The sequence below is a fragment of the Colius striatus genome, chromosome 18, assembly GCF_028858725.1.
Source record: "Colius striatus isolate bColStr4 chromosome 18, bColStr4.1.hap1, whole genome shotgun sequence".
Classification (NCBI taxonomy): Eukaryota; Metazoa; Chordata; class Aves; order Coliiformes; family Coliidae; genus Colius; species Colius striatus.
In genome coordinates, this window is record NC_084776.1 from 1,283,966 (window position 1) to 1,303,486 (window position 19,521).

Consider the following 19,521-nt stretch of genomic DNA (forward strand, 5'->3'; position numbering starts at 1 on the left):
TAGCAGGTTCATTCCCCCTGCCCACGGTGGGAGTGTCATTAATTAGCAGCTCCCTTTCCTCGCTGCTCCAGCGTGGGGGCAGCAGTGGGACCCCCGGGTGAAGGTGACACTCCCACACCTTCCCCTGCAGCCCCCTGAACAGGTCGACTCCTCATGGTGGGGAGACCAGGGATGTCTCTTCCTCCCACCCACCCAAACAGCCCCTTTTTAACCCCAAACCCCATCACAACTCCTCCAGGAGCTGCATCCCTCACAGTTCCCCGTCACTCCCCAGAACTCCCGTCCCCACACAAGGCACTGGGGGGTGGGGGGGCATTGACTGCAGCGCTGTTTTATTTTCCTTACACCATGCCGTGGCGGGGGCTGACAGACTCCTCCACGGGCAGCTGACGTGACAGGTCGGTTCCTACTGGCAGGTGACAACACTTAAGGCAACGTACAAAAAAAAAAAAAAAAGAAAAAAAAAAGAAAAAATCTGACATAAATTAAAAGATGCAGAAAATTTACAGGTGTCAGATGCCAGGTTTGAGCAACTCGAGCGACTTCAGCCCCGGGATGCCAACTGGGAGGGAGGGAAGAGGAAACCAGGGGTGGAGAGGAGGAGGCGTAAGGCTCGGACTTGATATGTGTCTCCTGACAAAGTGGGACTCGCTGGATTTGAGTCCTACCAGCCCCTGACAGGAAACCTGGAGTATTCCCCACAGGGCCTATGGCAGAGCTGAGCCCTGAACACGCTGTAGGCACCAGCCCCAGGGCCAAGGTGAGGGGTGGGGAACAGCGTTGGACATGGTGCTGGGCCGGCCCTGCTGCTGGAGAGGAGCAGCACAAGGCAGCTCGCTCAGGTGTGTGCCGAGGAAAGGGTTAAACTTGAGTGACAAGGTAAAAAAAAAAAACCCAAAAAAACAAAACAAATAAACCAAAACACCCCTCCCCCCCCCCCAAAATATAAATCAAGCAAGAGCTCGAGCATCCAGTGCCGACATCGGTCTAACATCAGGTACGGACTCTCCAAGGGCAAGTTTCTTTTGGAAGAAGGCTTATTCCAGTTTGATGAGGCTCGCACGAGGTGTCTCGCTTGGCCTGGGCCAACATACACTGGTGAGACAGCCCAGGGCCCGGGCGCCCGCCGCCAGTCCCTTTAGAAGCATTTACGGTGGACGATGGAGGGGCCGGACTCGTCGTACTCCTGCTTGCTGATCCACATCTGCTGGAAGGTGGACAGCGAGGCCAGGATGGAGCCGCCGATCCACACCGAGTACTTGCGCTCCGGCGGGGCGATGATCTGCAGGACAGAGCAGAGAGGGGGGTGGTCAGGGCGGTCTGGGCTTCTCCCACCCCCTCCACCTACCACCACAGCACCAAGGAGCCTGGGCCTACCTTGATCTTCATGGTGCTGGGTGCCAGGGCCGTGATCTCCTTCTGCATCCTGTCAGCGATGCCAGGGTACATGGTGGTGCCACCAGACAGCACCGTGTTGGCGTAAAGGTCCTTCCTGATGTCCACGTCACACTTCATGATGGAGTTGAAGGTGGTCTCGTGGATGCCGCAGGATTCCATGCCTGGGGAGGAAGGGGAGGCTCGTTAAGCACCCACACAAAGTCCCTCGACTGGGTGCCACCAAGCCCGCTGCCCCAACACCTACCCAGGAAAGAGGGCTGGAAGAGGGCCTCCGGACACCGGAACCGCTCGTTGCCGATGGTGATGACCTGCCCATCGGGCAGCTCGTAGCTCTTCTCCAGGGAGGAGGAGGAGGCAGCGGTGGCCATCTCCTGCTCGAAGTCCAGGGCGACGTAGCACAGCTTCTCCTTTATGTCACGGACAATTTCCCTTTCGGCTGTGGTGGTGAAGCTGTAGCCTCTCTCTGTCAGGATCTTCATGAGGTAGTCTGTCAGGTCACGGCCAGCCAAGTCCAGGCGCAGGATGGCGTGGGGCAGAGCATAACCCTCGTAGATGGGGACGGTGTGGGTGACGCCATCCCCAGAGTCCATAACAATACCAGTGGTACGACCGGAGGCGTACAGGGACAGCACAGCCTGGATGGCCACGTACATGGCTGGGGTGTTGAAGGTCTCAAACATGATCTGGAAGGAGGAGCGGGGTGAGGAGAAAAATTAACATCGATTAACGTCAGGTAAGGAGCCGTGTCACTCGCACCCAGGTTAGAGCAACGCATGCTGACATGCAAAGAAAACCACCGGTGTGTGAAGGGAAAAGCAAAGAATGCAGGCAGAAAACACAAATGAGAGAAACCTGAGGCGTCAAGGAAGAAATGCCAGGAGTACAGAACCCTGAAAACGGCGGGAGAAGAGAAAAAAAAAACAAACTCAGGGTCAAGATGCCGCAACAAAGGAAGGTTGGTGACTGAGATGAGAGAAGGGGCAGCTACCAGGCGAGGGGCACTACCTGCGTCATCTTCTCTCTGTTGGCCTTGGGGTTGAGGGGGGCCTCTGTCAGCAAGACGGGGTGCTCCTCGGGGGCCACCCGCAGCTCGTTGTAAAAGGTGTGGTGCCAGATCTTCTCCATGTCATCCCAGTTGGTGACGATGCCGTGCTCGATGGGGTACTTCAGGGTCAGGATGCCCCTTTTGCTCTGGGCCTCATCCCCCACGTAGCTGTCCTTCTGCCCCATGCCCACCATCACACCCTAAAGAGCCAGAGGGAGGGTTAACAGCGCCCAGGAGCCCCCGCAGCGCCCCCCGACCCCCAGCCCACTCCGCTCCCCGTGATACCTGATGCCGGGGGCGGCCGACGATGGAAGGAAAAACAGCACGGGGAGCATCGTCCCCGGCAAACCCGGCCTTGCACATGCCGGAGCCATTGTCGATGACGAGGGCGGCGATCTCCTCTTCCATGGCGGAGGCTGTGCGGGGAAGGCGCAGCGGCGGTCAGCGTACGCGCCCCGGGAGGCCGCGCTGGCGCCGGGCCCGGCCCCCCCCGCCGCGCCGTTTGAATCTCCCGCGCCCTGACGTCACCCGGCGCCAGCGCCAATCGCGCCCCCGCCCCCCCGCGCCCCGTCCCGATGGGGCGAGACCATTCCACCGCCGCGGGGGAGAAAGGGGGGGGCGGGAGGGAAACGGACGACACACTCCGCAGCCACGGCCAAACCCCCCCCCCCCCAGCATGGAGGTCGCCCCCTCACCCCCCAGCCCGGCCCCGCCATCCTGCCCCAGCGCCCACGGGAGAGAAGCGCGGCGGGGACGCCCCGAGGCCGGCGGTGCGGGCGCGGTACCTGTGCGGGGGACGCTGCTCTCGGCGCTGGGGACTCGCTGCCGCCTGTTCCGCTGCCGCCGGCTGAGTGAGACCGTCCAGCTCCCAGCCCCGCGCTTTTATACCCGGAGCGCGGCGGCCCCGCCCCCCCGGCCGAGAACATCGCCATATATGGAGATCTTTCAGAAACACGCGCTCCTATTGGCTGGCTCGCACCCGGCCACGTGGGGCGGCTGCCGCGCTGCCCCCGCCCCGCGGCACCCCGGAACCTGCATGGGGCGGGATGGGGGGGGGGGGGCTGGTGGTCACCCCCGGCCCGGGGGTCCTCAAGCGCCTGTCCCCCCCCACCCCATCCCCGCTGGGCACTGGGGAAACGCTCCCCCCTGCTCCCCCAGGGCAGCACCCGTTATCCCCTTCGGTAGCACCGGGTCCCCGCGGGCCTTGCCGGGCCTGGCCCTGCACCCCGAAGGTGGCACCGCACACCCCCCAACACACACCCCCCAAACACCGCACACACACCCCCGGCCCCGGGCAGAACCCCCCGGGCAGCGCGTGCACAGCTGCGGGCAGCACGTGCACCCCTCGGGCAGCACACGCATCCCACTCATTGCATGTGCACCCCAACCATGGCACCCCCCGGGCAGCACCTGCACCCCCACACCCGCTGCACTTGCACCCCACCGGCAGCACAGGGCAGCCCCCGGGGCTGCTGCCCACCACCTTGCAGTGGCACCTCCCAGCCTTTAGGCAACACCAAGCACCTCGCTTGCCCCTGCTGCACCCCCAGGCTCTGGCAGCACCCTGCACCCCAAGAGCCCCCCACACCAGGAGCATCCCCATGGGTAACCCCACGGGGGCTGTAGGTCGTGTGTGTGCATCCCCCAGCTGTGAGCACCCAGAGGCAGGCCGTGCCACCGGCACAGCGCGGTGCACCCCACAGGCAGCACCTTCACCCTACAGACTGCACCCCACAGCCAGTGCTGGGCACCCCAAGAAGCTCTGTGTGGACTCCAGTGCTGCTGTGCACCCAGTGACACCCCACAGATGGCACTGACACCCCATGGACAGTGCTGACACGCTACAAACAGCGCTGACACGCCACAAACAGCACTGACACCCCAATGACAGCACTGACACCCCATGGATGGCACTGACACCCCAATGACAGCACTGACACCCCATGGATGGCACTGACACCCCACAGATAGACCTGACACCCCGCAAACAGCGCCGATACCCCAGTGACAGCACTGACACACCACTGACAGTGCTGACACCCCACAAACAACAACCTGCCTGGGGATGGCATCCTCTACAGGCGCCCCTCACCTGCAACTCCACCCTCAGTGCATCTCCCCAGGCCCAGCTGGCATCCTGAGCCTGGCACCCTGAGGCTGGCACCCCCCAGCCACGACCAGCATGGGGATCTCCTTGTGTCCATACCCCCCTCATGTCATCAGGGTGTCACAGGCTGCAGGCCCCACGCTGCTGAGTGTCATGGGCATGGCTGACACCAGCACACCATGGCAGAGGCCTGTGTGCCGTGCCAGAGCGCCCTGTGCTGTGTCAGGTGGCCACACACCGTGGCAGATACCCATGCACTGTGCCACAGCCTCACGCACCGTGCTGGCAGCCCGTGTGCCTGCCGCCCAGTGCAGCTCCCGTGCCTGCAGCCCCTTCATGCCAGCTGGGTGCATGGAGGTGGCTGCTGGCCCTGCCATCGCCCATGTCTGTGCCAGGAGCAGCCGGGGGTGGAAGCTCAGCGTGTTCTGAGGGATTCCCAGCACCGGCGGGCACTGAGACGGGACGGGCAGCACAGAGGGAGCTGAGTTGCCAGGGTGCAGGGTGCATGTGCTGGAGGGGTGGCAGAGGGATGGGGGACCTGGCACAGCTCAAGGCAGCTGATGTCCCTGTGCCAACACCACATGTGCAGCCTGGGCTGGTGGCCGGGTGGGCGCTGGCACCTCGGGCGGGGGCCTGGCTCAGGGTGCGCAGGTGATGGGCACATCCCTGCCTCGGGGTGTGGGGGATCCCCGGGCTCTGCCCGTGACTCAGGACCCCCCTGGGCCCGCGGACACCAGATACCGGCGGGAACCTCCCTGGGAGAGGCGAGGCCGGGGGCTGCGGTATCGGGGCCCGGCCCCGGCGCTTCCTCCTGCCCAAACAAGGCGGCCGGTGCGCGGGGGCGGGCAGGGCCGGGCCGGGCCGGGCCGGGCAGGGCGGGCGCAGGCAGCGAGTCCCGGCCGTATTAGGAGCGATCGGGCCGGTGGCAGCGGGGACGCCCGGCCCCGACACCGCCCCGCGCCGCCGGGGACCTTCGCCCGGGACTGGGGGGAGGAGGAGGAGGAGGAGGAGGAGGAAGGGCCGCGCCCCGCCCCGCTGCCCGTCGCGGTGCTGCGGGTGTTGCCCGTTCCTGTGCGCAGCCTCCGTCGCCACGGTGACAGAGTCTCCGTCCCCTCCCGTTGCCACGGCGACGGTCGGGTGTTGTCGCGGTGATGATGGGGCGATGGGGTGGGGTCCCCGCAGGGTACGGCCGGGCACCGCCATACACACAACTCCCCCATATAACCTCTCCTGACCTTGGGACCCGCCCCAAACACCCGCCCCAGACCCCGACCGCCGCCCCCGAGGCACGGCTGTGCCCCCCGCATCCCCCTCAGCAGCCTCCATCTCCCCAGGACACCTTCCCCCGGCCCCCCGCCATGCCCGGGCAGGACGGGCTGTGACGAGGGTCTCAGCACCGGCGTGACCGAGGAGTGGGGCTGTGGGGGTCGTGTCCGGCTGTCCCCACCACGGCGGGGTGCAGGGGTAGGCTGCGGCTGTGGGTGCAGGGGTAGGCTGCGGCTGTGGGGCAGAACTCATGCACACCCCCCCGATGGGAACCTGACCCTCGCGGGGGGGGCCTGGGGGGCAGCGGGGGTGTATAAATGCGGCTCCCGGCGGCTGTGCCAGGCAGGTGCCAGCCTGCACCCGGCCGTGCACCGGCACTGCGGCCGTGCCAGCCCCCGGGGAGCCCGCATTCCCTCCGGCCTCCCCCCGCCTCAGCTCCCCGGAGCCCCCCAACCCCTGCAGGACCCTGACCCACTTCTCCCCCTGTCCTCCCCGGCCAGAAAGCCGACCCGTATCCGTTTCGGTGGGGGGTCGGTTACACCGCGCAGCCGTGGCTCGGGTAACGCGGCGGCCGGGGGGCAGCGGCACCCCCCCGATGCGGTAAGAGAGAGCCCGGCCATGAAAAAGTCATGAGGCAAACAATCCCCGGGACCTATTTTCGGGAACAATAACTGGGCACCGCGCTGACACCGGAGCCGTGCGGCCGGGGGGAAGGCGGCAGCGGGAGCCACAGCCGCATCGCCCGGGCACGGCCAGTCCCTTGGCACCGGGTGTCTGAGCATTTTGGGGCGCAGGTGACGGCAGAACCCTCCGCCGGTGCCCGTGGCGGAGCGTGGTCAAGACCAGGAGGGTCCCTGCGTCTGCGCCTGCCCCGGCTGGGGGTCCCAGCTGGGCTGGGGGCGGGGGGAAGGTCCCTGTGGGCGGGAGTGGGGATTGTCCCCTGCACCCCTGTCCTCTCCTGTCCCCTGCCAAGGCAGCTCACTCACACCTCTGTTAGGAGCTTCAGGCGGCCTCAGCTCCGTGCTGCTGGAGGACCCCACACCCCGAGTGATGGGGGGTCCCGGCCCTGGTGGGCTGGGGAGGGGGGACGGCCGTGACCCCGATCCACAGCTGCAGGAGGGATTTGGGGCCACAGGACAGATGGAGGCCAAGGGCCCCAAAGCAGGATAAAAGGTTTAAACTAATCAAAATGCCTGGCTAATTGTAAGGCGCTTAGGGGCTGGCTGGGGGGCGGCACGGCTGGAGGTGACCCGCTGCTGAATCAGAGGGGCTGGTAACCTTAGCCCGCCGGGAACGGATACGCCGGCCCGCGCCCGGATCGAGTTCCCACCCAAGTTTTCCACCCGCGGCTCCGCGGCGGGACGGACGGGCGAGAACCGCGGCCGCGGTGCCGGGCAAGAGGTGGCCGCGCAGCCCAGGAGCCGGCCGGGGGCTGCGGCGCTGCTCCCTCTCCCGGGGGCTCCCGCAGCAGCCGCCGCGGTGCCCGCCGCAATCTGGCCGCATTCCGTAATCCTACCTGTGGCTAATTAAACGGGCCGCGGCCCCCGGCGCACCCCCGGCACCCCTCCCGCCGCCGTGCCGTGCCGTGCCGTGCCGTGCCGTGCCGTGCCGTGGCCAGCCGCCCCTCGGGGCCAGTGCGGCGGCAGCACCGCGCCAGCGCGGACGTCCCCGCGGGCTCAGCCCGACGGCCCCACCGCGACGCCCGGGCTCGGCAGGGCCGGGGAGCCCCCGCCAGCCCCCCGGGGGTCACCCCGCGCCGGCGGAAGATGCCAACGAATGGGATCCACCAGGTGCTGAAGATCCAGTTCGGGCTGATCAACTGCGAGAGTCGGTACCTGACGGCCGAGAGCTTTGGCTACAAGGTGAACGCCTCGGCGCCCAGCCTGAAGCGCAAGCAGATCTGGACGCTGGAGCAGGATGAAGCCGACAGCTCCGTCGTCTTCCTCAAGAGCCACCTGGGCCGGTACCTGGGTGCCGACAAGGACGGGAAGGTGCGGTGCGAGGCCGAGCAGCCGGGCCGGGACGAGCGCTTCAGCATCATCACGCAGTCAGACGGGCGCTGGGCGCTGCAGTCGGCCCCGCACCGGCGCTTCTTCGGGGGCCGGGAGGATCGTCTGTCCTGCTTCGCCCCCAGCGTGACGGAGGGCGAGCTCTGGACCGTGCACTTGGCCATGCACCCCCAGGCCAACCTGCTGAGCGTCAGCCGCCGCCGCTACGCCCACCTCAGCGCCCACGAGGACGAGATCGCCACCGACAGCAACCTGCCCTGGGGGGTGGATGCTCTCATCACCCTCTGCTTCCAGGACAAGAAGTACAACCTGCGCACGGCCGACGAGCGCTACCTGCGCTGCGATGGCACGCTGGTGCCCGAGCCCGGCGCCCGCACCGGATACACCCTGGAGTTCAAGGCCGGCAAGTTGGCTTTCAAGGACTGTGATGGCAAATACCTGGCACCCACCGGGCCCACCGGCACCCTCAAATCCGGCCGCAGCTCCAAGCCGGGCAAAGACGAACTCTTTGACCTGGAGGAGAGCCATCCCCAGGTGGTCTTCACGGCGGCCAACGGCAGATACGTCTCCATCAGGCAGGGTAAGGGCTGCCCATGCCCCGCTGCCCGCTCCCTGCCTGCTCGGGAGCCCCTGGGCACAGCCTGAAGCTCCTACAGTTGTGATGGGATCTGGGGGAGCCCCCTGGGAGCCTCCCGTGGGGGGACACCCTGTGGGAAGAGCAGGAGGGGGCTGCAGCTGATGGGGCCAGGGAGGGAGCAGCAGCAGGGCTGTGTGGGGCTGGTCAGTGTGTGTAGGGGTAGGTGGGTGTGCAGGGGGATGTGTGTGTGCAGGGCTCTGTGGGGGTGTGTAGGGATGTGAGTGTGTGTGCAGGGCTCTATGGGGGTGTGTAGGGATGAGAGTGTGTGTGCAGGGCTCTGTGGGGGTGTGTAGGGGTGAGAGTGTGTGTGCAGGGCTCTGTGGGGGTGTGTAGGGGTTAGAGTGTGTGTGCAGGGCTCTGTGGGGGTGTGGAGAACCCCACGGGCAGGTGGAACAGTGAGAGTGTGTGTACAGGGCTCCACAGATGCATATAGTAGAGGGTGTGTGCGTGCAGAGCTCCATAGGTGTGTGCAGGGATGTGGGTGTGTGCACAGGGTCCCATGGGTGTGTGTAGGGAGGGGGTGTGTGTGTTCAGGGCCCTGTGGGTGTGTGTAGGTGGGGGGTGTGTATGGGGTATGTGTGTGCAGGGCTCTCTGGGTGTGTATGGGCGGGTGTACACACACACAGACACACTGTGTGCAGGACTCTGTGCCGTGCCTGTGGGTCTGTGCATTCATGTGTGCAGCCCACAGGGCTCTGTGTGTGTGTGTGTGCTCAGCCAACAGCGTGTGTGCACAGACAATGCTGAGTGTGCACAGACAGGGGGTGTGCTCACAGCTGGGCACACGGGCAGCCCACACGTGTGTGGACCACGCAGGGCTCCGCAGGCTGCCGCTGCCACACACACGCTGGGCTCCGCTCCACGCCGTGGGCACACGCTGGGCTCTCTCCCTGTTGCTGCTGTGTTTGCACATCCAGCTCCACCCTGTGTCCTCCCTCCGTGTGGGGCTGTGAAACGAGCCATGGTGGTGGCTGTGCCATGGCCCCGGCTGCCCCGCTGTCCCCACGGGCACCGGGCAGGTGCCTGCCCCAGTGCCAAGCGGCTTAGGGCCGGCTGACGGTGGCAGGGAGGCTATAAATAGAGGGGGGGGAGTCTGTGTGTGGCAGCACTGACCAGATGGACACGGCCCCAATCAGATTAACGAGCCCAATTAGTGCCATGGCTGCGCAGGACTAACAGGGAGGGGCTGGGGGAGGGAAGGCGCAGCCGTGGCTCAGGAGCACATGTGGCCGCTGCCCGCAGGCGTCAACGTCTCGGCCAACCAGGACGAGGAGCTGAACCACGAGACCTTCCAGCTGCAGATCGACCGCGACACCAACAAGTGCAGCCTCCACACCAACACCGGCAGCTACTGGACGCTGGTGGCTCACGGGGGCATCCAGGCCGTGGCCACCGAAATGTGAGTGGGGCTTGGGGCTGTGGGGGGCTGGGACACATGCATCACATGCATCCCCCCCGTCCAGGCTGCCCCAGCTCACGCTCTCCCTTCCCTGGCAGCGCTGCCAACACCATGTTCGACATCGAGTGGCGCGGGCGGCGCGTGGCCCTGCGCGCCAGCAACGGCCGCTACGTCTGCACCAAGAGGAACGGGCAGCTGGCGGCCGTGAGCGACGCCGTGGGTAAGTGCCAGGGCTGGGTGAGGGTCTCGGTGTCACCCCCCAGCAGCCCCGGGGGTGCTCAGGGGCCAGGATTCCACGCAGGGGAGGACGAGGAGTTCACGCTGAAGCTGATCAACCGCCCGATGCTGGTGCTGCGGGGCGAGCACGGCTTCGTCTGCTGCCACCGCGGCTCCAACCTCCTCGACTCCAACCGCTCCGTCTACGACGTCTTCCACATCAGCTTCAGCGACGGCGCCTACCAGATCCGAGGTGGGCGACGGGCCCCAGGGGCTCCCAGGGCTGGGGGCTACCCAGGGGTTAGGCCACATCCTGCTAACAACCCCCCCCCAACCCCTGGGGGCTTCTCCACAGGCCAGGGGGGCAAGTTCTGGTACGTGGCCAGCAGCGGGTCGGTGTGCAGCGACGGGGACCTCTCCGAGGATTTCTTCTTCGAGTTCCGGGCGCGGGGCCGCGTGGCCATCAAAGGGAAGAACGGGCGGTACCTGCGCGGGGACCCGGCCGGCACCCTGCGCGCCGACAGCGACTCCGTGCTGCGGGCCACGCTCTGGGAGTACTGACCCTCCCCTCCCCGGGGGTCCCCAGCCCCCTCCCAGGGCACGGGCTGGTCCCCAGGCACGGAATGCCAGTGGTGGCGCCGGCTGCATCCCTGACCCCAAAGCTTGTGGCATTAAAGTCAGTCTGGAACACGCTGGGGCAGCGCCTCGTCCTCCTTCCCCTCCCGCCCCGTTCCCCTCCCCACACGCCAGGGAAAGGGCTGATCCTGCCATCGCGGGCACCACTGGGGCTGGGGGCTTGGCCAAGGAAACCCCCGGTGGGCAGGACCCTGAGGGGCCGGGAAACCCACAGGCCCGGGGAGGGGGCTGCAGCCTGGCAGAGGGCTGGGGGGTGGGCGGCGGTGGCAGCCCCCCAGCGAGGCGTCAGGGCCCTGCTGAGAGCTGGAAAGGAAGAGACGGGCACTGTCTGAGCGGCACGATCGTTTTCATGGCAGACGACAGAATTACAGAGACGGGGGCGGTGCGGGGAGGGGCCAAACCCCGCGGCCCCGCCACGGAAACACGGGATCGAGTATAGAAACAACGGGGGAGCGAAAACCCCCCTCCCCTGCCCAGCAGAAAACGGGGCTCCCCCGGGGCGGGCGCCCGCTGAGCACCCTGGCACAGCACCCTGTTTGTCCTGATCCTGAAAGGCAAGGCGGCCCGGGGGGGCACAGCCCGCAGCCGGCACGGCTCGGCTCGGCACGGCTCGGCGGCCACCGGCACAGCCCTAAACTACCATGGCTACAACAATCCACGAGACACCAACGGCTCCGGGACCGGGGGGGCGGCGGGGCCGGGTCGGGTCGGGCCAGCCCAGCCCTGCAGCCCCCGCTCTGCCACCGGAGCCCCGCGACCCTCCGGTGCTGCCGACAACACGACCACGAAACACCCACCCCGACACACACACACACACACACCCCCCCAGCCGGGCCGGCGCTGCCCCGCACCAGCCCTCCCGCCTCCTCCTTCTCCTCCTGTGGTAGGGGCTCTGCCCGCTGCTGGCCCCGTGGGCATCCCCCACCCCGGCCGGCGGGGCTGGGGGTCCCCGGGCCGCCCTGGCCGCCCCCAGCCCCGCTCACAGCAGCACGAGGCTGGGGTCACGCAGCTGCCCGTAGATGTGCAGCAGCTTCTGGGCTGCGGCGGCTCCTTCGTCCCCTCCCAGGGCCGGCCCGTCCCGCAGCGCCTGCGCCTCCTTCAGCAGCGTCTGCGGGAGGGGAGGTGGAGCTCGAGGGATGCACCGCGGCTTGGGGGGGTCCCCAAGGGGCTGCACCCCGAGGGGAGGGGGCTGGGGTCTCAGCTCACCTCGTGGTTGGCCTGGATCTGGCGCAGGTGCTGCATGCGGAGGTCTGGAGGTCCTGAGCCCTGCGCCGCCTGCTCCAGCACCAGCGCCTGCGGGGAGCAGAGGCTCTGGGCAGGGGGGGCTCTGCTGGGATGGGCTTGGGGGGAGCACCCAGCCCTGGGGAGCCCCCAGCATGGCTCTGGGAGCCCTGCTCTGCCCAGGCTGCAGCCCCCACCCAGGGTTCAGCTGCCAAACCACCCCGGGGCCCGCTGCCGACCCAAACAGCAAGCAAGACAGCACAGACCAGCACCCACACCCAAGGCCATGCCAGGCTGCTTTGTCTTACAGCAGTGCCACAAAACCCCTCCTGGATGCACCCCTGGGCTTTGTCCCTGGGGCTGTGGCTCTTCAGGGTCCCTCCAGCCCCCCCAGCCGTACCGGGAGCGTACCTGGATGCGCCGGATGACCGCGTGGTGCATCCTGCCCGTGTTGGCCAGGGACGGGCTCTGCATCAGGATCTCCACGGCCTGGATGGGTCCCGCTGGGCTCAGGTCGCTCATGGCCACCTGGGACGGGCAGCACAGCCCCGCTGCGATCACCGCTGGGCAGGGGGCCAGCCTGGCACCTGGACCCTTCCCCATGGGCACGGGGCTCCCAAATGGGCTCTCCTGCCCCATCCCTACCCCCTATGTGCCCCCAACTCATTTGCTCTCCAGCCTGGCGTGGGCAAAGGCAGTGGAGATGCTGCCAGCCCAGCTGGGCACTGCCCGTGCCCCAGAGCATTCAATCAGCCCAATTAGCACCGTCACTAATCACAGGGGCCATGGCAGTGCTCCCAGGGGTGATTCCACCCAGCCATGGGCAGGGAGCTGGGCAGCAGTGAGTGTTTTCCCTTGGGGAAGGAATTGTTTGCATCAAGGGGCCGAGCTGCTGCAGATCAGATTTACACCCCGATTCCAGCCACGGCTTCCCCTCACTTTGTGAGCAGGCAGAGACACAGGATCAGCCTGTTCCTGCCTATGGGACAGCCCAAAAGCAGCCCTGGGCATGGTGGGTGTCTGGGGCTGCTGGAGAGACAGTCAGGAGCGGGGAACACAGAGAGGGGCTGCAAGGATCCTGGGGGACAGCAAACAGAGGGCAGGAGGCATCAGCCTTTGCCCTCCCAAGGGCAGCCCACTGTGAAGGGGCCTGGCGGGGAGAGGGGACTGTCTGGGACACACACCCGCCTGCAGAGGCTGGGAAGTGGCCGTTTCCTCCGGGAGCTCGCAGGCGGGGAACAGCAGGGCCAGCAAAGCAGCCACAGCACACACAGCCCCAGCGGCACCAGGGCAGGGCCAGACATCACCCACCCCCGGGGAGGGGCTCGGGGCTCCGTGGGAGGGGCCCCAGGGGGGTTCTCTGCAGGGCTAACCCATTCCTTGCCTCTCGGACAAGCAGCTGCACCTCGGCCCCGTCCGGCGCCGCGCCGCGCACCGCGGCCACGTCCCCACGGCTCAGCGCCTCGGCCCCGGCGTTGCCGGCCAGCAGCCAGCGCAGCGTGGCACAGCTCAGCGGCACATCTGCAGGGGAAAGAGAACGTGCAGCTCGTTATGCCCAACAGTTCCAGCCCTGCAGCCACCAGTGCCACCCCTGCAGCTCGGCAGCCCCCACTCAGGCTGCAGCCACGCAGGAGGGAGGGAGCAGCATGTGGCTGCTGCAGCCCCTGCAGGGTCAGGGCTGAGGGGAGGCTGTTCCCCTTCCCCCTGGCACAAGCCTAGCTCTGTCAGGCAACTGCCACCGTGGCCACGTGCCAGCCCAGGAGCAGACACGTGCCAAGGCTGGTGACTGTGTGTCACACAGCCCCCCTCGGCCAAGGCAGGGGTCAGCCCAGCCCATACCACAGTGAGGTGCAGCCTCTGGTGAGGAGACCCCCAGGATGCTCCTCTCCAAGGACCCACCTGAGGCAGAGGCTTTGAGGGTGTTTTTCAGCAGCTCTGAGGACACCCTGATGGATGCTGCTGACGGGGGCAGCTTCCCCTGGGCCGGGGCGGGCGGCAGCTCGGCAGTGTTCCCTGCCTGAGGCTCAGTCTGCTCCCGGGACACTTTGAGGAAGGTCTCCACAGGGTCTGGGGGTGCAGGGGGGGCATCAGGCCCGGGGGGGCTGCTCTCCAAACGCAGGCACTGCAGCATGTCAATGGTGCATTCGCTGAGGGGCAGGCAGATCCCCTCTCTGTCCGGGGAGAGGATGGGCGAGTCGTCCGGCAGCAGGTCGTCCAGAGCCTCAGAGGAGTCGGAGCCACTGCCCAAAATATCCCGTAAACTGTAGTACAGGGCACAGGAGATGGTCAGAGGCAGGTCCAGCTTGGTGTCAGCGGCAGAGCCGAGGGGCAGCGCCAGCTCCCGCTTGGTCCCGGGGAGCAGCTGGTCGATGGGGAAGGTGAAGGTGGTGGCTGAATCCACAGACTCCTCCTCTAAGGCACAGGGGCTGGCCAGGAGCTGGACACAGAGGGTCCAGCCCTCCTCCAGGCTGTACTCGCTGCAGTTCTCCAGCAGACAGGAGATGGTGACGGTCTCTTGGAGCAGGAGGCAGCTCCAGTTGGCAGTGACGGTGCAGGCGATGGGCTTCTGGCCTTCCTGGCTGGACAGCAAAGCTGCACTCACGTTCATCACCTGGTTCAGGCTGGCCAGGGCTCGGTTCCTCTGGTCCACTGCTTTCTTCAGGAAGGAGACTCTGCAAGGACAAAGTGTGGGTGCTGAAGCAGCAGGAGGGATGGTGACTACGAGCTGGGACAGCCAATGGCCCCAGGCACGGGTTGTGTTGCCACAGCAGACAAGCTGAGCAGCCCCTGGCAAGAGCCCAGCGCCCTGAGGCAGCCCAGGGGCTCCCCAGCTCCCTCTCCAGGGCAGCCAGGACTCAACTCTGCCCATGAGCTCCCCCAGAGCTGAGCTGCCCCTGAGGAGCAGCTTCAGCCCCACCACACCCCAGAGGCACAAACCTGTGCGCACCGGCTTGGCAAGCGTGGAGGGGTGCCTGGGAGCACCTTGCACCCTGTCTCCCCTGCACCCTTGCCCAAAGCCCACCTGGGTGCCTGTTGCCCACCCACTCCCAGCACCGTGCCCTGGCCTTTACCTCTCCGAGGTGTTGCCAATCCCAGAGAGCAGCTCCTTGATCCTGCGCCCGGCCTCGGCGGGTGTCAGCTCCTCGCCGCTGTCCTCGGGGCTGCACAGGTCACAGGTCATGAGGCGGCCCTTGGCAGACAAGGCCAGCAGCTCCGGCTCACCTGCGGGCACAGCCGGGGCTGGTCAGGGCCGGGGCAGGCGCTGGGGCTGCCCCGCTGGCTGGGGAAGGGGGGCAGGGGGATGGGGAATCGCCTCCATCTGTCGAGGGGCAGGAGGGAGACGACACAGAGCACGGCAGCACCCCCACCTCACAGGCAGCCCCCTGGGAAGGGGCTGCAGCCCCCTTCCCGCTCCCAGCCCGTCCCTGTGGCTCCAGCCATGCGCCTGGCACTGCCATCCCCAAGCCAAGGCCAGCAGCAGTGGGGGGAGGCACTGGAGGGGGGTCTCAGCACTCCAGAGCCAGCGCTGCCATGCACACAGTGAGCCACGCAGCCCCACGGGCAGCCGGCTGTGCCCTGGGAGCCTCTCCCCTGCTTTGCCTGCCCGTTCTGATTCCCCACACGCTGCCCCGTGTGAGAGGCTCAGCTATGGCAGCTGCTGAGCTCCCGGGGTGGGGGCTGGGGGTCAGAATAGTGCCGTGTGCCCAGGGCCAGGCACCACACGCTGCCCTTGCTGCAGGCTGACAGCGAGCCTCAGGGTGCATGGCTGCAGAGCACAGCGCGTGCAGGAGCCCCCCCCAGCCCAGGCAGCAGCATCCCCCAAACCCCCTTTCTGGGGTCAGCCCCATCTCAGCTCACCCAAGGGCTCCCCGCAGAGCCCCAGGGGCCGGGCAGCGCCGGGGTGCCGGAGAGGAGCCGCCAAGCGGGCGGGGAAGCGCCGGAGCTGCCAGCGGCCCCTCGCGCAGCCCCGAGTCCGCACGAGCGACAGAAACGACTTACAACAACGAGGGGAGTCAACAAGAACGGACGGAGGACGGGGCCCAAGCTGGGCCGCGCGGAGCGGCGGGGACGGAGCGGCCGGGCCCGGCGGCTCTCCTGCCCCGCTGCACCCCAGCCCCCAGCGCGCGCCCCGCCGCCCGCGGTACCTTCTGACGCCCGGGACGACAAGGAAAGGGCCACAACGCTACAGATACTTAAACTGGCGGGTGCCAGGACCGGGGGCAGGACGCCGGCGCCGCTCTCGGCGTCCTCGGGGTCGGAGGAGTCTCCCCCCCAGTCCAGGTCGACGGCGGAGATGTCCGAGTGGGTGCTGTAGTACATGCGGCTGCCGCTGCCGCAGGCGGCGCACAGGATGGGCCCCCGCAGGTAATACTCCCTGAGCTCGGGCACCGACGCCTCCTCCCGCTGGTCGGCCTTCACAGCCACCATCTTCCCGTAGTGGCCCACGGCCACCACGCAGTCGCAGCCGGCGCCCCCCGAGAGCTGCTCGTCTTCCTCCTCCTCCTCGTCGTCCTCCGCCGCCCTCCGCTCGGTTCTCAGGGCGCCGATGAAGACGATGGGCTCTTCCAAATGGTGGAGGATCTTCACGGGGGGGTCTTGGCTGGAAACGTCGTGGCAGCCGTCGACGGGGGGCGAAGAGCTGAGGGCTTTGAGCGGCACGGAGCAGAGCTGCCCGTCCGGGAAGCCGCAGAGGATCATGGGAGACTCCAGCACGGCGGCGTCGATGCCAAAGAGCAGGCTGAAGAGGGGCTCTTCCAGCACGAAGCCCCCCGAGCACCACAGCCCGTCCCCGGAGCCGCCGGGGGAGGAGGCGCAGCAGAGCACGGGCAGGAAGCGGGAGGGAGGCCCGTCGGCAGCATCGGCGGGCGGGGGGCCGGGGCAGAAGCCCACCTCGCTGACCTGCCGGTACGGGGCGCTCTCCTGCTCGGGCCGCGGCAGCTCGTGCAGCTTCATCCACCACTTGCCGTCAGCCTGGGACAAGGTGACCACGAAGCTGTTGAGCAGAGTGAACATGCAGAGGCTGGAGTCGGGGAAGACGCAGGAGTCCGAGTCCACGGGGAAGACGCTGGAGGGACAGTTGGTCTCTTGGTCGTCGCCGTCCGTCTGCTCCGTTAACCTTGGGCACGGGGGGCAGAGCCGTGAGCCAGGGCGTGGGGCGAAGCCAGAGCTTCCCTTGGCCGCCCCTGGCCCTGGCAAACACGCTCCCCGCAGCACGGCCTGAGCGGCTGCCGCCACGGCGGCGATGCCGGGGCAGGGCGAGGGCAGCGGCTGAGGCCCCGGCGCTGCCTCGGGGGTCCCTGGGGGGGCCTCACCTGCTCTGCTGCTCCAGGGAGATGCAGTAAATGCCGCTGTGGGCACACAGAATGTAGAGCTGGCGGGGCTGGGGCAGCAGCTCCATGTGCCACACCTGGTCAGGGCAGCGGTACACGGCCTGGGGGGGGAAGGGGAGAAGGAAACATCGACCTGACGGCACTCGGGGGGGGTGAAGGAAACCACCAGCCCCAGCACAGCCACGAATCCCAGGGGCACGTCCTGCACACGTGGCTTGCAAGGGATCTCCAGGGATAGCTCAGTCCCTGGGCAGCAGCACAGCTCAGCACCCAGTCAGGCCTTCCCACAGGGAGAGAGGCAGCAGCACCCTGGGGGCAGGGAGAGCTGATCCAGGCTCTGCTTCCCCCAGGAGCACAGTGTGGGAGGCAAATCCCATGGCACAGAGCTGGCTTCTGTCAGGAATGACAATAGGAGCGAGGTGAAGCAAGGAGGGAGCCGTGTGTAGGTCGACACGGCGGCGGGTGCGTTAGTCACAGCAGAGACAAAGGCAGAGCCCGTGGCAGCGAGTGAGGGGGAGACAGCACCTGGCTCAGGGAGGGGAGAAACCCTCTGCAGCTTCATTAGATGTTTGTCTGGAGGATTTAGGAGGGGCACAGGCAGCTGCCCCCCATCTGCAGAGGGGTCTGGGGCTGTGTTGGCTTATCATAATCATTTGGGTTGTTAAAGTCCCTGAAGCTGCTGCAGTCCCAGCCCTCCCCTCACCCTGCCACAGTCACCACTGACCCACAGCCCTCAGCTCCACGGCTTTGGGATCCCTCCAGGGCTGGGCACTCCCCCAGCTCCCTGGGCAGCCTGGCACAGGGGCTGACACCCCTCTCAGGGAAACAGTTCTGCCTCAGCTCCAACCTCACCCTCCCCTGGGGCAACCTGAGGCCGTTTTGTCTTGTCCTGTCACTCATTACCAGAGAGAAGATACTGGAGAGCTGGAGACCCCAGTAAAGAGACCCCAGGAAGGACCCTGTGCTGGGGGACACAACTGGAGTCCCCCTCACCTTCATTCTGTCCTGAGCCCCACAGCACGCTCCCAGCCTTGGGGGGGTGGCAGGGTCCCAGGGTGAAGCCCCCTCCCCAGCAGGCCACTCACCTTCAGCACCTTCCCCTCCTGGTCGTACACATAGACGAACTCGCTGCCGTTGGAGAGGTAGATCTCGTTCTCGTGGCACAGCACGCGGGGCTTGCCCGCCACCAGCCCCCCCAGCGGGCAGCAGAAGCCGGCCAGGTAATCCACCCTATGGCCCACGTGTGCCATGGCTGCGGTGCCAGCCTGGGGGCACGGGGGTGGGGGTCAGTGGTGATGGGAGGGGGGGTCACCTGTGCTCCAGCGGGCACCAACGGGAAGAGGACAGACCCCTTCTGTGAGCACCTCGGGGGGCAGGCTCAGCACAGCCCTCTCAGGGCCTCTGACAGCCCCAGATGTGCATTAACCCAGCCCCACAGACCCCTGACCCTGCCCTACAACCCCTGATCCAGCCCCACAGACTCTTGACCCAGCCCCACAGCTTCTTAACCCACCCCCACAGCCCCTAACCCAGCCCCATAGACCCCTGACACAGCCCTACATCCCCATACCCAGCCCTACAACCCCTTACCCAGCCCTACAACCCCACATCCAGCCCCAGAGCCCCTCATACCACTGTCTCAGACCTACATGTCCCCCCCCAAACCGCAGGCTGAGGCTTTCAGCCTCTCCCCACGCCCCTGACTGAGCCTCCCAGCCCCCTACACCCCAGGCCCGGACCTTTCTCCCCCTGCCCCGCTCCGGCCTGAACCTTCCGGCCCCATCCCTCGCCCCGGGCCCATCCCTTCCCCAGCATCACCCCCGCTGCCGCCCCCCTCCCTCCCCAGGCACCATCCCCGGCCTCCCAGCCTCACGTGTCCCCCCGCCCGCCCCCTCAGCCTCAGGCCCCGCATCCCGCCCCCCCATCGCGTCCCGGAGGGGCTGCGGGTACCGGGCGGGGGGCGCGGGCGGCTCCGCTTTACGGCTGCGCGGCGGCCGCCGCAATGGGCGGAGAGTTTGCGACAGGCCGTAAAGCGGCGATGGGCGGGACCACAGCGGGGGGGAGGAGGGGGGGGTGGGACCCCCGGGGGTCGCGGTCGGTACCGGGCCGGGGGGCCGGGGGCGTGTCACAGAGCAGCGAGGCGGTGCTGGCGGCAGCGGCTTTATTAACGGCGGGTTGCGGCGTGTCGCGCCCCCCCGGAGCCGCCGTGAGCCGCGGGCCGGCGAGCTGAGCCCCCCGCGGGCGGCGGCGGGCCGGG

General features: G+C 67.3%; 3 protein-coding genes across 6 annotated transcripts; 1 reads left to right on the forward strand and 2 right to left on the reverse strand.

The window, feature by feature from the left end:
- Window positions 1-315: 315 nt before the first annotated feature.
- Window positions 316-3,297, reverse strand: ACTG1 (actin gamma 1). Its single transcript, XM_062011128.1, has 6 exons — window positions 3,229-3,297; window positions 2,729-2,859; window positions 2,404-2,643; window positions 1,643-2,081; window positions 1,378-1,559; window positions 316-1,282 (listed from the first exon to the last, which is right to left on the reverse strand). Exons 2-6 carry the CDS (start codon window positions 2,849-2,851, stop codon window positions 1,139-1,141), a joined length of 1,128 nt encoding a protein of 375 aa, XP_061867112.1. The 5' UTR covers window positions 2,852-2,859; window positions 3,229-3,297; the 3' UTR covers window positions 316-1,138.
- Window positions 3,298-7,582: 4,285 nt separating this feature from the next.
- On the forward strand, window positions 7,583-10,638 carry FSCN2 (fascin actin-bundling protein 2, retinal). 2 transcript variants are annotated; one of them, XM_062011012.1, is made up of 5 exons: window positions 7,583-8,405; window positions 9,705-9,861; window positions 9,960-10,081; window positions 10,163-10,330; window positions 10,433-10,638. In XM_062011012.1, exons 1-5 carry the CDS (start codon window positions 7,583-7,585, stop codon window positions 10,636-10,638), a joined length of 1,476 nt encoding a protein of 491 aa, XP_061866996.1. The 2 variants fall into 2 exon arrangements, with proteins under 2 accessions (XP_061866996.1, XP_061866995.1); XM_062011011.1 differs by having other exon boundaries at window positions 9,960-10,330.
- Window positions 10,639-11,042: 404 nt separating this feature from the next.
- Window positions 11,043-19,509, reverse strand: FAAP100 (FA core complex associated protein 100). Of its 3 annotated transcripts, none has more exons than XM_062011117.1 (10): window positions 19,367-19,509; window positions 18,350-18,529; window positions 17,247-17,365; window positions 16,080-17,050; window positions 15,006-15,156; window positions 13,834-14,606; window positions 13,319-13,455; window positions 12,346-12,462; window positions 11,920-12,006; window positions 11,043-11,821 (listed from the first exon to the last, which is right to left on the reverse strand). In XM_062011117.1, the coding sequence occupies exons 2-10, from the start codon at window positions 18,512-18,514 to the stop codon at window positions 11,693-11,695; spliced, it is 2,649 nt and encodes an 882-aa protein (XP_061867101.1). In that variant the 5' UTR covers window positions 18,515-18,529; window positions 19,367-19,509; the 3' UTR covers window positions 11,043-11,692. The 3 variants fall into 3 exon arrangements, with proteins under 3 accessions (XP_061867101.1, XP_061867100.1, XP_061867102.1); XM_062011116.1 differs by lacking the exon at window positions 19,367-19,509 and adding an exon at window positions 19,215-19,304; XM_062011118.1 differs by lacking the exons at window positions 11,043-11,821; window positions 11,920-12,006; window positions 19,367-19,509 and adding an exon at window positions 19,215-19,307 and having other exon boundaries at window positions 12,370-12,462; window positions 13,308-13,455.
- Window positions 19,510-19,521: the final 12 nt, after the last annotated feature.

What these genes read in the sequence shown, in the direction of transcription:
- FAAP100 (XM_062011117.1), bottom strand. Translation starts at nt 18,514, where the DNA reads ATGGCACACGTGGGCCATAGGGTGGATTACCTGGCCGGCTTCTGCTGC. An exon ending in GTCGTCCCGGGCGTCAGAAG is followed by an intron (nt 15,157 to 16,079) that starts GTACCGCGGGCG and finishes CTGTGCCCGCAG; the next exon opens with GTGAGCCGGAGCTGCTGGCC. An exon ending in ATTGGCAACACCTCGGAGAG is followed by an intron (nt 14,607 to 15,005) that starts GTAAAGGCCAGG and finishes TTGTCCTTGCAG; the next exon opens with AGTCTCCTTCCTGAAGAAAG.
- ACTG1 (XM_062011128.1), bottom strand. Translation starts at nt 2,851, where the DNA reads ATGGAAGAGGAGATCGCCGCCCTCGTCATCGACAATGGCTCCGGCATG. An exon ending in ACAGAGAGAAGATGACGCAG is followed by an intron (nt 2,082 to 2,403) that starts GTAGTGCCCCTC and finishes TCCTCCTTCCAG; the next exon opens with ATCATGTTTGAGACCTTCAA. An exon ending in CCAGCACCATGAAGATCAAG is followed by an intron (nt 1,283 to 1,377) that starts GTAGGCCCAGGC and finishes TCTGTCCTGCAG; the next exon opens with ATCATCGCCCCGCCGGAGCG.
- FSCN2 (XM_062011011.1), top strand. Translation starts at nt 7,583, where the DNA reads ATGCCAACGAATGGGATCCACCAGGTGCTGAAGATCCAGTTCGGGCTG. An exon ending in ATACGTCTCCATCAGGCAGG is followed by an intron (nt 8,406 to 9,704) that starts GTAAGGGCTGCC and finishes CGCTGCCCGCAG; the next exon opens with GCGTCAACGTCTCGGCCAAC. An exon ending in CAGGCCGTGGCCACCGAAAT is followed by an intron (nt 9,862 to 9,959) that starts GTGAGTGGGGCT and finishes CTTCCCTGGCAG; the next exon opens with CGCTGCCAACACCATGTTCG.